Below are 15,426 nucleotides of genomic sequence, written 5' to 3'. Positions count from 1 at the left end.
TTTATTTGGAAACAGGGTATCCTAAGCCAGCGCGCGGGGCTGGCTTCGAACCTGTGCGATCCTCCTGTCTCTGCCTCCCAAGCGCGGGGATTACAAGCGTGCGCCACCACACCCGGCTGCATTTATTTATTTATTTATTTATTTATTTATTTATTTATTTATTTTTGTACTGGAGATTGAAACCAGGGACAGTTTCAATCTACCTCTTATTACCTTTACCCCCAGCCCTTTTCTTTTTTCTCTTTTCTTTTCTTCCCTTTTCTTTTTTTCTTGGTGGTACTGGGGATGGAACCCAGGGGCATTTTACCTCAAGCCACACCCCTTGCCCTACTTTTTAGTCTTTATTCTGAAACAGGGTCTCATTAAGTTGCAGAGGGCCTCAGTAAGTAGTCGAGGCTGTTTTTGAACCTGCGATCCTCCTGTCTTAGCCTCCCAAGTTATTGAGATTACAAGCGTGCGCCACTATGCCCGGTTCATTTGTTAATTTTGAACCAGAGTCCTGCTAAATTGCTGAGGCTGGCTTCGAGCCTGTGATCCTCCTGTCTCAGCCTTCCAATTACTTGGATTACAGGTGTAAACCCCCACACCACCGGGCTTGGAAGTGGTGTGGCAGGCATGGGTGGGGGGGGTCTGGGGATTGAATCCCGGAGCATTCTACTTCTGAGATACACTCTCAGCACTACTTCATTTTTTAAATTTTGAAGCAAGGTCTTAATTGCTGAGGCTGACAGTGAACCGGTGACCCTCCAGGCTCAGCCTCTCAAGTGAGTGTATGCCACCATGCCCGGCTTGGAAGTGCTTTTGAGCAGATCCTGAAAACACCTTGAGGCTGGGTTAGGTCCATCTTCTCTAGAGAATACTTATTTTTAGAGAATACATCCCTAGACGTGAAGGGAAAATACATGTGTGCAGCTTGAGAATGAACCTGTGGCTATATGTCAAGTAACTTTTCTGCTAGAAAAGAGCACCCCATAGAACGAAACATAACAGTTTACCATTTATCTCAACAAGCGCATAGGGGCATCTATTATGGCCTGAAACTTGCTATGAAGATGAGTCACTCGCAGTCCCTAGGGATTGCCAGGGCTTCCCAGTCTATCTTTCTTTGGCGACTAAATCCTCTATGACCATGTTTTTTTTTTTTAAATTTGTTTGTTTTTTTAATCTGGAGACAGAGTCTCACTGAGTCATACAGGCTGGCCTTGAACTTGCCATCCTCCTGCCCAGCCTCCCAGATAGCTAGATGTACAGCTACTCCTGGTGCTAGGTTTATGAACATGCCTTTAAAGGCAATGCCTCTTGCTCATTGTGATAAGTGAGCTTTTTTCTTTTTTAATTTTGTGGCACTAGGGGTAGAAGCCAGGGGCTTTCCAACCTTCAGGCTATACTCCCAGACCTATTTTATATTTTATTTGGAAACAGGGGCTCACTAAGTTGCTGAGAGCCTCACTCAGTAGCTGAGGCTGGCTTAGAACCTGTGCGATCCTCCTGTCTCAGCCTCCCAAGCACTGGGGATTACAAGTGTGTGCCACCATGCCCGGCTCATAACTGAGCTTTTAAGTGATTTCAGTTGCAATGCCTCACTAAAAGAATAGCGATATTGGAATCCAGAAGACTCAGATTCAATTTCCATCTCTCTCTCTCTCTCTCTCTCTCTCTCTCTCTCTCTCTCTCTCTCTCTCTGGTACTGGGGATGGAACGCAGGGGCTTTCTACTTCCAGACTACACTCCCAGACTTATTTTTGTATTTTATTTGGAAACAGGGTCTCACTAAGTTGCTGAGAGCCTCACTAAGTAGCTGAGGCTGGCTTAGAACCTGCGGGATCCTCCTGTCTCAGCCTCTCAAGTACTGGGATTACAACTGTGAGCCACCATGCCCTCGGATTCAATTTCTGTCGGTGCCATTTTCTGGTTTTGTATGATTAACCCTTTTAACCTCTATAAATGGGATCATAATTCTTCACTGAGTGATTGTGGAGATTAAATGAAATGGCATTGAAAAAGTAACCAGCCACACAGCTTGGCTGGTGGTAAGCACTCTGTAAGAGCCTCTCCTCCAATCCCTCTCCCTATGGTGGCACACACCTGTAATCCTAGTACTTGGAAGGCTGAGATAGGAGAATCACAGGTTCAAGACCAGCTTCAGCAATTTAGGGAACCTCTTAGCAACCTAGTGAGATCGTGTTTAAAACAAAACAAAACAAAATAAAAAGGCTATGAATATAGCTTGGAGGTTAAATGACTGGAATCTGGGTTTAAATCCTAGTATCCCCACACCCCAATGTCATTATCAATTGTGAATTATCTAGGTTCAGTAATTAGCTTTGTAATTTAATTGAATTGTAGGAGTAAGCAAAATAAAACTTAAAAAATTATATAACTGTAGGCTTGCATGGACATGAAGTGACAGTAAGACCAGTCCTCAAGGGGGACGGCTCCGGGGGCCCGGGCACTGACCTCTTCAGGTGCTACCAGCAGTGTGTGCAGAAAGCAATAAAGGAGAAAGAGATTCCAATTGAAGGACTGGAGTTCATGGGCCATGGCAAAGATAAGGCTGAAAACTCTTCGTGAACTTGACTGACAATTTGAAAATGGATTCCTCAGATCAGGAAATTGAGGACTCTGGATTTTGTTAACTAAGGCTGTGAAGATAGCTGTGGGATTTGATGAGTTTAGGGGGAGGAGTTTTATTTCTTCTCCATGTTTTTCTCTCATTTTTAAAAGATGATGAACCGTCACTCTTTGATTTGAGATGATTTTTCACTTGTTCTGGCATCTCGAAGTCTTCACTGGACTAAAAGTGAACAGTTTCTTGGGATTATGGTTGCACTGCATGGTCTGGAATCAACTTTAAATATACCTTGTATGTGAATGACGATAGACTAGTCAGGATGATCAGGGATGCCTCCTTTCTTTGTTTTTGCTGCAAAGGACATCGGTACCCATACTGGGGCCACTGTTCATGAAAGTGTTGGTTAGGGTCCCTTTTTTTCTCTCAGGGGGCTAATGCTCTAAAAAGGGATCTGAGTACAACAGTTTCAATCAATGCTTGGGCATGAAGGACCAAAGTGACGCCATGACAGGCTTCAGTCAAAGCTTTAAGTATGTCTAGGTTTCCTTTTCTTAGAAGTTAAGTTTCTATAACTCATTGTCTCTTCTGGATAAACGGTAACTGTGTTAATCTGACCTTCCCCTAGACACAGCCAATCAGTGCAGAGTACCTCTGTGTCCGGAATCAGAGATAACCAAGCAAGGTCACTCTGCTCTGAGAAAAGAGACCCCCATTCAACTTGAACATTCTTGAGATAGGTACCTTGGGCTAGACCAATCAACTTAAAGGTCACCTTAGATGGCTGAAACTTTCCTGGCTATAGCCCTTTCCTATGGCACAAAAGCTAAACCAATCAGTGGCGGACAGTGGTTGCTTGGTTAAAAAACAACCAATCAATGTAATGGTCGGAAGGACGGTCTTCTTAGGGGATAAAAGCTTTGTTCTTGGGGGGCAAAGCACTCTTCCTCTGGGACCACTGCGTTGGTGTATGTGGAGAGCCCAAGCTTGAGCTTGAATACAATCCCTCATGTAATTTACATTGGACTTGGCTCCTGGTGGTCTTTGGCAGACAATGGACTGGCATAACAGGAGCAGTTTTAAAATTTTTTTTTAATTTTTAATTTTATATTTTGGTGGTACTGGGGGGTGGAACCCAGGGGCTTTCTACCTCTGGGCTATACTCCCAGACCTTTTTTATTTGGAAGCATGGTCTCACTAAGTTGCTGAGAGCCTCACTAAGTAGCTGAGGCTGGCTTTGAACCTGTGAGATCCTCCTGTCTCACCCTCAAACAAGCGTGCACCACCATGCCCGGCTGTTTGTTTTGTTTTAAGAAACCAAATCTTCTTCATGTTTTTCTCTGGTATTTTATTAAAATAAATTCAGGACAGGCGATCTCTCAAATTAAAAAAAAAAGACTGACATTGATAGAAAATGCTTTTAATTAAACACAGGGGACCGTAAAGTGAATATAAAACATTAACTTCAGTATGCAGGTAGGGGGGAAAACTCTAAAGAGCTGGAGGGATCTGCATGGATGACAGCCAATACAAATACAGCCTTCCGAGCTACTGACCAACCTGTCAGAAGCACAAGCCTGGCTCTTGTCCCCAGAATCCTATAAACACAGGCGCACAGCATGCAATCACATTCAAACACTCACCCCTCCACACATGCCCCTAGTTAGCCCTGCAGCCCAGTGGCCACACTCTAGGTCCCCGAGGTTCAAGACAGAGGACTTTCTGCCTGAGTAATTCAGCAGGGCATTACAATGCCCATGGTGCCTTGCCTGGCGCCTCTGGGTTTTCAGCAGCTGTGGGACGGAGGGCCATTTACTTCTGGGAGTGGTTGGTTCGCAGAGCATCAGGGAGCCCGCTTCCCCCTCCACAGATTTCGGATCAGGTTTAGACCTCCCCAAAGACGGAAACTCGACTGTTCCTTTGTAGACGTTTCATACTTCAGGTCAGTGGAAACTAAAAGGAGACCCTGGAAAGGACAGTGAAGACCACATCAGATTTGGGGTGTTTCTGGGTCTGCCTGAGGGGTGAAAGAAAGGTGGTTCTTTATCAGGGGCCCTCAGGCATCACGCCTTCTTCTAACTTCTGTATCCCTTCCCGAGAGCCTCAGATGTAGGAAGAGGCCATTTTCATCACTGTAAGTAGAGGGGTTTGGGTGTGAGGGATGCAGGGGGATGAGAGGGAGGGCAGGGTCAAGGCGTGTCTTCAGAAACTTATTCCTACCTCCTCCTCGAACAAAATAATGCCGAGAGAAAGGGGAAGCGGTGGTGGTGGGGGGGATTATTGGCCAGGAAACCATTCGGGAAGCGGTGGTGGTGGTGGGGATTATTGGCCAGGAAACCATTCGGGAAGCGGTGGTGGTGGTGGGGATTATTGGCCAGGAAACCATTCGGGAAGCGGTGGTGGTGGGGGGGATTATTGGCCAGGAAACCATTCTCAATAAACCCCTAAGCTCAGAGACAGATCTTGAGGGGAAGTTCTTTGTCTGGGAGAATTAGCAGAGCCAATCTGTCACCAGCCATTCTTTTTTTTCTGATTTTCCTTATCTGTAAAATGGGATTAATGACCACAGTCTTACAGTTTCCCTTGGGGAGCAAATAAAATGAAATGTATTAAAGAATATCTTCTCCTACTGTGGAGTAAAGACACTTGGCTGCTCAGTGAAATTGGACTTGGTCTGATTTTTTTTAAACTTTTCATTGTTGAGGACAAGCTTTAAGAGCTAAAAGTTTCATGTATAAAATCTCTTGGACTGGGAAAAGACAAAGCAGACCATAACAAAACAAAATGAAACAAAACAAAAAAGCAGAATAGAAGAGGCCTATTCTATCATGAAAAGACATGGGTTAATTAGGAGGAAATTCAAAATCTTACCTCAAGAACTTCAATATCCGAATTGACAAATGAGATGTTATACGGGTTGGGCAAAGGAAAGCCTTGCTGCAGTCTTGCTATAATATAGGAAAAAAATTAGTGTAAGATAAGTGGATGTGAGCACGGATATTTGGGCAAGCTTTTTAGAACAAGCAGCTTTTAACAATTTATCTCTTCATTTTTCCTGTTTGTTTTTATTTTTTTTTCTGATATGTCCCTAGCATTTGCCTGAGAGGCTGTTAATTCATCTGCGTTTAATAAAAATGCACCTTCAGCTTTATGATTTGGTCATCAGCAAATGCTGTCCATTTTCTACTTGCCCAACTTATATTTGGAAAATAACTAACTAGTGAGTCCTGAGAACATTTTGGTGTCCCATATAAAAAATATTTTAACTGATCCAAACTGGAGATTCTGCAGTTAGTGAATAACAACAGGACTGGGAGAGGCCCAAGATTGTCATTCATTAAATTTTGTTTACCTGGATAGTATTCCTTGCAGAAAAACTAAGAGATACTTCCTGGAGAAAATCGTTTAATTTTTATTAGAGTCTCTTAATTATCTTCCAAATAATTAATTTTTATTAATTAAGAGACTTAGTAAAGAGATTCTTTACTAAGGAGAGTGATTCAATGTCCTTAACTTAGCTAGAGTTAGTGCTGAATTTGCAAACAGAATTGCTAACAGGGCTTGGGCTTGAAATAATGAATTTTGCCTTCCTATCATTGATGGTATTGCTGTAAATTTCTGGCTCTAGCCTGGAATTATAATAACTGGATTTATAATAACTGGATATGGTACAGGCTTCAGGGAGGAAAATCCTAAACAATCCCCAACGTTTAGCCAATAGCAGAGTCATAATTTCTCAAGAATCCTTACTGTTGGCCAGTGGGAGGACTCCCAAGTGGAGAATGGAAGACAAAACATTCTCAAACCTCAAGACCTAAAATGAAAGAGAAAAACACATCAGTTGCTAAATCTGGGCCCTTTGAAAATCCCATGCCTGGTTTCCCAGAACTTATCAGGATAGAAGCAGTAACTAGCATTTACCCCACAAGGATAGACCAGCTCTGTGGGAAACCACATTACAAGTTTCCTAACCATTTTTCCTCTGGAGGAGGAACAATTCAGCTTCCCTTTAGGCTGGATCTTGGTGATAACAGATGCTTACGGACCACATGGTTGTAGCAAGTGTAGCAAGAACCAAGAACAAATGGATTTCCTAATTAGCAGCCTCCCCTCAATTTATTAGGAACCTCGGCCACAGGAGTTTCTTGGCGTTATGTTGTTCTGTGAAGTTAGGTGCACTGTCAGAACATCCTGTTTGTTTGTTTGTTTGTTTATTTATTTACTTATTTATTTATATTTTTGTGAGTCTGGGGATGGAACCCAGGGGCATTTAACCTCTGAGCTATACCCCCTGCCCTATTTTTTATTCTTTATTTTGAAACCAGGTCTCACTGCCAGGCGTGGTGGCACACGCTTGTATTCCCCGCACTTGGGAGACTGAGACAGGAGGATCATATGGGTTCGAAGCCAGCCTCGGCTACTTAGTGAGGCTTTCGGCAACTTAGCGAGACCCTGTTTCCAAATAAATATCTTTTAAAAAAAAAAAAGGTCTGGGAGTATAGCCTGGAGGTAAGAAGCCTCTGGGTTCCACAAAAAAAAAAAAAAAAAGAAAAAAAAAAGAAAAAAAAGAAACCAGGTGTCACTGAGTTGCAAAGGGCCTCACTAAGTAGCTGAGGCTGTCTGCGAACTGAGATCCTCCGGTCTTAGTCTCCCGAAGGCTGGGATTACAGGTGTGCGCCACCACGCCCAGTTCCTACTTATCTTTAATAAAATCTAGTGGTTGTATAGCCTAAACAAATATTGCTTCCTGGGAAGAATTGGGTGTTAAGAATAAAGGGGACCAGGCATGATGGCGCATGCTTATAATCCCAGCGGTTGGGAGACCGAGACAGGAGGATTGCACAGGTTTGAAGTCAGTCTCAGCTACTTAGTGAGGCTCTCAGAAACTTAGTGAAACCCTGTTTCCAAATCAGAAAATTTAAAAATCTGGCTGGGAGTGTAGCATAGAGGTAGAATGCCTCTGGGATCCATCCCCAATTAAAAAAAAATACTATAGAGAAGCCAGATATGATGGCACATGCCTGTAATCCCAGTACTTGGGAGGCTGAGACAGGAGAATTACAGGTTCAAAGACAGCCTTAGCAATATAGCAAGACTTTCAGAAACTTAGAAAGACCCTGTTTCAAAACAAAAACAAATAGTGCCGGGCGTGGTGACGCACACTTGTAATCCCAGTACTCGGGAGGCTAAGACAGGAGGACCGCACAGGTTTAAAGCCAGCCTCAGCTACTTTGTGAGGCTCTCAGAAACTTAGTGAGACCTTGTTTCCAAATAAAATATAAAATAGGTCTAGGAGTGTAGCCCAGAGGTAGAAAGCCCCTGGCTTCCATTTATTAAAAATAAATGAAAAGGGTTGGGGATGTAGCTCAGAGGTAGAATGTCCCTGAGGGGTAATGTATCCTGAGGGTAATGTCCTCAATACCCTCCTCCCCAAAATAATATGCTAACTATGGCATTTTGGAAAATGGCAATCATTTAATACCAGTTATTTTATAGGTTAATTTGTTTAATACTGACAATCACCCTATGAGATTATTATTATATCTTACTAGGTTGCTGAGAGCCTCACTAAAGTTTCTGAGGCTGACTCTGAGCCTGTGATCCTCCTGTCTCAGCCTCCCAAGGACTGGGATTAGACGTGTGCGTCATCACACCCGGATTCCCTATAATAATCTAATTGCATGCAATACATATTTGTTTGCACTCTTAACCATCACACATACACATCTGCATTCTCTCACACATTCCAGAACAGGATTTCCAAACAGTGGCACTGCTGCCCTTTTGGGGTGGACACTTCTTTGTTGTGGGGGCCGCCTGTGCACCGCGGGATGTTTGGCAGCCTGTTTGACCTCTGTTCCTTGGCATCCCTCTTCCCACTGCAGGTCATGATAACCAGAAAAGTCTTCAAACATTGCCAGATGTCCCTGGAGGAGCTCGGGGGTGGGGTGCATGGCCCCCAGCTAAGAATCACTGCCCTAAAACCCAAGTGCCACAAGGGTAGGCATCTTCTCTATTTTGTCTAGAACAGTACCAGGCCAAATAAGTATTTGTCCATGAATGAATAATAACACTGAGAATCAACATTTGCGTGGGGCTGAGCAGGAACTCAGCCCTTTCCCCTCCAAACATCCTCACACTGAAAAAACATCCTCACTCAACTTCTCTGTGACAGTGCCATCCAGGAAAAACTGTAGAAGTGATTTGGCCTTGAAGCCTGGGGGTGGGGTTTTCCATGTTGCTTGTTGGAGTGTCCACTCTCAAACAGGAGTTCAGCAGCCTGGAGCCCCCCATCCCCAGTCAGCCTCGAACTAATTTTAGATGGGTAGAAAGCATGTCAAGAAAGAACCCATTGTGCTCTGCTAATTTATATATGGCTTCTTCCTTTGGCATTCTGGACCTGCAATTTATCTATTTATTTTTGTGGTTCTAAGGATTGAACCCAGGGGTATTTTTTTTATCTCTGAGCTACACCACCAGCCCTATTTTATTATTTTATTTTATTTTGAAATAGAGTCTCACTAAGTTGGGGAGGGCATTGCTCAAGCTGTCTTGGAACCTGCGATCTCCTATCTCAGACTCCCAAGTACTGGAATTTCAGGCATGCACTACCAGACCTGGATAGGACCTTCCACAGAACTCTAGAGAATTATTTTATGTAGAAAGTGAAACCTTCTTGAGAATGCCTATTTTCCTAGCATGACACAACTCTCGGGGTCTCTTGAGTTCTTTTAAAAGGCTTTCTGCATACATAAAAGTATACTGGAGAGTTAATGGACTTGATAGATGAGTAGCTCTGTAAATAATTTAAAAGTTAAAACCAACAGTCATGGAGAAACCAAAGATTTGGAGACATAGATAGCGATCAATCCATTACTATATAGAATTCTCATTCTTTCCCTGTCAGGAAACCCCGAGAGCTGTGATCCCTACCTTAATATCACTGTGATTAGACTCCGGCAAATCAAGGCGGAATCTGAAAGAAAACAGAAAAAAGGTGAATGAGGGGAGATTTAAAAACAGCAACAAAAAAGAAAGTGCATTTTTTTAAGCTCAAAAGTTCACTATTTAAACAAACACAAGAACAAACTTGGAAGGTCATGGAGTTCTACTACGTCTGCTACATGTGTGCGTGCACCTGTCTATGCATATATGTATTTTTTTGTAGCGCTGGGGATTGAATCCAGGGGCATTCTACATCCGAGCTGTACTCTCAGCCCTTTCTATTTTTTAGTTTTGAAACAGGGTGTTGTTCCAGGCATGGTGGTGCGTGCATGTAATACTAGTACTTGGGAGGCTGAGATGGGAGGATTGCAGTCACAGCTGACCTCAGCAACGCAGTGAGGTTCTTTACAATTTAGTAAGACCCTGTTTCAAAATAAAAACCAAAATAGGGCTGGGGTATAGCTCAGAGGTAGAATGCTCCTGGGCTCAATCCCCAGCACCAATATATGTACACACACACACACACACACACACACACACACACCAAAATAGAAAGAAACAAGGCGTTGCTAGGTTGCTGAGCGTCTCACTAAATAGCTGACGCTGGTTTCAAACCTGTGATCCTCCTGTCTCAGCCTCCCAAGTTCTGGGATTATAAGTGCATACCTCTAGGCTCAGCTGGTTAACTCTTTTTAATCTCTTAAAATTTACCTCTTCTGAGAGTCTTTCTGTATGGAACAGATGTTCACAGAAGAGGTATTTGCTTATTATCCACCAATATCATGCTAGCATGAGTTAGATTGTGAGATAGCTTTAGACCAACACTAATCATAAACCCCAGAAAAATAGTTAAGTGTGACAAGGACCCAAGATGATGATATCTTTGGCCCAGAGACTCAAACTGATCCTAGTCAGAAGCAAGGACCAGAATCTTAAGGGCACCCTTGAAGACACAGCTGAGACATATGAGAGGATGCTTCAGCTCTTTTCTTGGGGGGGGGGGGACACCAGGGATTTAACCCAGGTGCCTTTGAGCACCTTTGAGCGACAACCCCAGCCCTATTTTAGTTTCTTATTTTGAAACAGGGTCTCACTAAGTTGCTTGACGGCTTTGCTAATGTGCTGAGGCTGTCCTCGAACCTGCAATCCTCCAGTCTCAGCCTCTCAAGTACTGGGATTACAGGTGAGCACCACCATGCTCAGCTTGACATCAGTTCTTAGTATGGGTTCTAGTTTACATATCCTGCCTTCATAATTATGAAACACTCTTGTAAGTTTCTTTTCTTTCATTATAAGCCCAAGTCATGCTTGTCCACCTCAGGACTTCCTGCTCTGAGTGAGTTTACCTAGGGTTTCCCATAAGCCCAACTATTCTTTCCCCACAGGCCAGCTGACTCTGTCAGTTTCCTAGTTCTCTAGCACACTTGCAGATTTGTTTACTGAAGGACTCTTGACACTAACTGCAGAGAAGCCAGTGGACACCTGGCCTCTAGAGGATAACAGATGAGCTCAACTCAGGCCACTAGGGGGCGCCTGACTTCAGTCTTTGGGCTTCATCTTCCATCAGGCCAGCGGAGCTTATAGAATGCCCTGGTTAGTAAGAACTAATTCTCACCGCAGAGCCGTAGAGCTGCTGGAGAGAAGAGCGCTTACATAGCCCTACCTCCCAAAGCTGTCTTGCACTGGAGATGTAATTCAGTGACACAGTACCTGCTTAGCATGAGTGAGGTGCTAGGTTCTACCCCTCCACACACACACACACACACACACACACACACACACACACACACACACTTTCTCTCTCTCTCTCTCTCTCTCTCTCACTCTCACTCTCACTCTCTCTCCCTAAAGAGTTTTAGAGCCTGGATTAAAAACCAGAACTAAAGTGAAAATTCTTAAGCATTTCAAAAGGTCATTGATGATCTGGGTCACTATAGAAGATACTGATCCCCAGCACGGCAAAAACAAGACAAATACCCGAACACCAGACCTCATATGGTCTCGTATAATTGAGTACTTCCTTCTCCTGGCTCCATGTTTTTTGTTTTGTTTTGTGGTCCTGGGGGTGGAAGCCAGGGGCTTTCTACCCCTGGGCTATACTCCCAGACATATTTTATACTTTATTTGGAAACAGGGTCTCACTAAGTTGCTGAGAGCCCCACTAAGTAGCTGAGGCTGGCTTCGAACCTGTGCGATCCTCCTGTCTCAGCCTCCCAAGCACGGGGATGACAAGCGACACCCAGCTTGGCTCCATGCTTTACATGACGGTCATAACCAACATTTCCTGAACACTTAACAAACACACGTACCAACTCACATTCTCGTGACAACCTCCAGAAGCAGGTTTTATTAGGATGCCATTTGATAGAGGAGGAAGCGGAAGCCCAGACAGCTTACGTGACTTGCCTGAGACTGCACAGCTGATAGGAGGCGGGGCTGGGATCTGAGCCCAGCTAGACTGGCTCTAAACTCTGATCTCACTGCCTGTCTAAACCCTGACTGTCTCTGATTTTTATATCTAATGTCTATGCAGCCAGCCCTGAGCGGGCTCCAGGGAGGGACTTATCCAGGCAGGTGGTGGTTAGAAAGGCCCAGGTGTGCTGGGGGTCAGTTGGAGCCCCTGTACCCTGAGGTACTCTCAGGGATGCCCCAGAGATCTCCACCCATGTCACACCTTTGCTGTATCTCTCAGACATCACCAAGGCCAGACCAGCTAATCCTGAAAGACAGCAGCTAGGGGAGCCCAGGAGTGGAGGAGCTGGCTGAGGCGCAGTGTGGGAGGCACGGCCACGGCTCCTACTGCAAAGGCCAGGGCTGCTGTCTCAGCACGCACTCAGCAACTTTACAGAGCCCTGCTCTCGGGTTGGCTGCCTTGCCCGAGTGAGGCCTGGCCCACCACCTTGCCCCTAAGTACTCCCTGCCCCAGTTGGCAGTGCTGGGTGCCGCAGGAGCCACCCGTGCACAGGGTGCATCCTGGCTGCGTTTCTACCTTCTGCAGGCATGGCTGCCTCTGTCAGTGCCTGTGTCTGCTCTGCCCCATGCCTCCAGGTCCCTGCCTCTCTTTCCTCTTGGCCCTTTCCTCTCTGTCTCCCAACAGAAAGAGATCTCACCTGTACTCACAGTTCTGTGGCTCAGGCGGTACAATCCGAGTTCTCGTCCCTTCCTCCTGGGCTGGCCTGGCCCTCAGTCTCTCCCGCCTCATCCTCCTGCTCTCGGGCTCCCATCCCCCACTTATTAGAAGTGCCACACTGGAGGTCACTGGTCATGGCTCTGGGTGTCACCAGCTTGATACCTTAGTGTAGGGCACTTATGATTTCTGGGGCCAGAAGCAATTGTTTTCTATACTGGGGATTGAACCCAGCACCTCACACATGTTAGCCAAACACTACCACTGAGCTATACTCCCAGCCTGCTACATTTATTTTGAGTCAGGATCTCACTAAGTTTCCCTGGCTGGCCTTGAGCTTGCAATCCTCCAGACTCAGCCTCCAGAGTAGCTGGGATTATGGGTGTGCACCACCATGCCTTGCTTGTAAAAAAAAAAAAATTGTGGTTTGGGGGATTGAACTCATGGGCATTTTATCTACAAGCTATGCATCTAGACCTTTTTATTTTCTTCTGAAACAAAGTCTAAGTTACAGAGAGTCTTGCTGTGTTGCCAAGGCTGTCCTTGAAACTGATCTTTCTGTCTCAGCGTCTCAAGTATTGGGATTAAAAGTAAGTTGCGGAGGGCCTCACTAAATTTTTGAGGTTGGCTTCGAACCTGCAATACTTCTGTCTCAGCCTCCCAAGTATTGGGATTATAAGCATGCGCCACCATGCCTGGTTAAAAAAGAAAAACAACTTTCTTAAAATTATATTTTACAACTTTAAGTATAAAGAAGTAGGATTGCATTTTAAAAATCATTACATTAGCTGAGCGTGGTGGTGCATGCTCCTAATCCCAGCATTTGGGAGGCTGAGACAGGAGGATCCAGGTTTGTGGCCAGCCTCAGCTACCTATTAAGGCCCTTTGGATCTCAGTGAGACCCTGTTTCAAAATAAAGAATAAAGCAAAATAAGGCTGGGGGTATAGCTTGGAGGTAGAATGTCCCTGGGTTCCATCCCCAGTACTGCAACAAACAAACAAACAAACAAAACACAAAAACAAAATAAAAGAATTAAAAAATAGGGCTGGGGGTGTAGATCAGAGGTAGAATGCCCCCAGGTTTCATCTCCAGTACTGAAAAAAAAAGCATTACTTTAAAATAAATGAAAACATTGTCATGGGTCCCATGTCCTTCTTCCATACTTCTTTTTATTTGGGCGATTCCCTCCCTCTTCCAGATGTGAAGCTATGTTACACAACTGCCAGCCACTGTGTGCACGCAGTTTGGTATTCTACTTTCACAGCGTAACCTGGTTTTCTTGCAAACATTCTCGGCGTGTCTGTGGCAATCTTCCTCACCATCAGCCCGGCTCATGGTGGTTGGCCGACTTTGCTCAGGGAGGGTTTCTCAATTCTTTTCTGTCTCTGCTTTCAGTCTTTTTATTGGTTTCCATTTCTTCCTCTCATGACTTTAGTCTCGGTCATCTGGGCTTTCTGTAAATCCTCCCCCCACCCCATGCAGTCTCATTCATAACTTTAACTATCAGATTTACAGCCCCAAAGAAAATGGACCTTGAGGATGATTCATCAAAATGGCAGTTAGCATTGCACGACCTGTGCATGGACCTGCTCACACAGACCTGCGTGTCTTCCACCAGCCCCCTCCTGTGACAGCCAGAGAGGCCAGGGGCCAAGACCCTGTTAGACTCTATGTTCCAGCCATGGCTCCCAGCATCAGGGTCCTAAGGTGCTTCGGGCAGGATCCATTCTAACTAACCTCATTATTTTGCAGGTATGAAAACCGAAGCTGAAAGAAGGTAATAGCCTTGATCATCATCACAGAGCTGATGAGAAGGGACTTGCAACTTGATTCTCCAACCCCCAAATATTCATGCTCGCTCCCCAATATCAAGCTCTGTGAATTTGATGACGAGGAGCTTTAGTTACTATGGCTGAGCATTAGAACATGCACTGAGAGAATTATCTTCACCATTATTTAGATTAATGATCCTCTAGTGGGGGTGGGGGGAGAAAAACTTCACAGTCTGATTTTAGTGAAGTCTTGACTTTGAAATGATCTGGCCCGCTGCAGGACAATTTGTTTACACAATGGTGGACTCCGCTTTTTCTTTGAAGAGTCACGTTATCTCTGGGGTCTTCTGACTCACTTGATACTAAGATTTCTAACAGTCAAATCAATTGATCTTACCTGTTCAGAGACAAGGAGCAGATCAGCTTTTGTCCCAGAATAGCCAGACCCACGCTGGTACTCGCAACCTGCAGACAGCGAAGCACTCGTGACTAAGGCGAGCAAATAGGTGCGGTGAGCCACAGACATGGTTTCCTATAGTGCGAGCATCATAAACCAAACTTTCCCTCTTATTCAAAAGATGTTGATGAGAAATGGATATAAAATCCTGTCCTTCAGGTAGGGAAACCGACAGTAAAGACTTACTGCTTGAGGGGCTCCTTTAAGTATGTTTCAGCTGCGCATGGTGATGCATGCTTGTAATCCCAGTACTTGGGAGGCTAAGAGGAGGGTCACGGGTTATCTCTCTTCTCTGTGTATGAGCATATGCACGTGGGGTTGATTTTGCTTAGATTTTTTTGTATTAGTTTCCTTCTATCAGATTGCATTTAGGCTTTATCTGATTAAGTAAATGAGTTCCACCTTGATTGTTTTATTTGAAGGGAAAAGGAAATTCAACTATCCATGCAATTGAAGTAGTGGGAAGGCACAGGAAGAAAAGATTGGAGGGAGGAAGGGAGGGAGCAAGAGAGAGAGAGGGAAAGAGAGAGAGGAGAGAGTTGGTGTGTGTTAATG

At 44.7% G+C, this 15,426-nt stretch overlaps 1 protein-coding gene across 1 annotated transcript in view; it reads right to left on the bottom strand.

Annotated features, from left to right (window-relative positions):
* Positions 1–4,412: 4,412 nt before the first annotated feature.
* Positions 4,413–15,426, bottom strand: part of BPIFC (BPI fold containing family C) — a gene marked incomplete at both ends in the record, with an annotated part of 32,313 nt that continues 21,299 nt past the window's right edge. Inside the window, 5 exons of the mRNA XM_080706453.1 lie at positions 4,413–4,535; positions 5,441–5,517; positions 6,320–6,383; positions 9,503–9,545; positions 14,812–14,879. Of these exons, the coding sequence (XP_080562579.1) occupies positions 4,413–4,535; positions 5,441–5,517; positions 6,320–6,383; positions 9,503–9,545; positions 14,812–14,879 (375 nt within the window). The remainder of the gene's footprint in view (positions 4,536–5,440; positions 5,518–6,319; positions 6,384–9,502; positions 9,546–14,811; positions 14,880–15,426) is intronic.

This window comes from Muscardinus avellanarius (assembly GCF_963383645.1).
Source record: "Muscardinus avellanarius genome assembly, chromosome: 11".
Taxonomy (NCBI): Eukaryota; Metazoa; Chordata; class Mammalia; order Rodentia; family Gliridae; genus Muscardinus; species Muscardinus avellanarius.
This window is presented reverse-complemented; position numbering and strand designations above follow the sequence as displayed.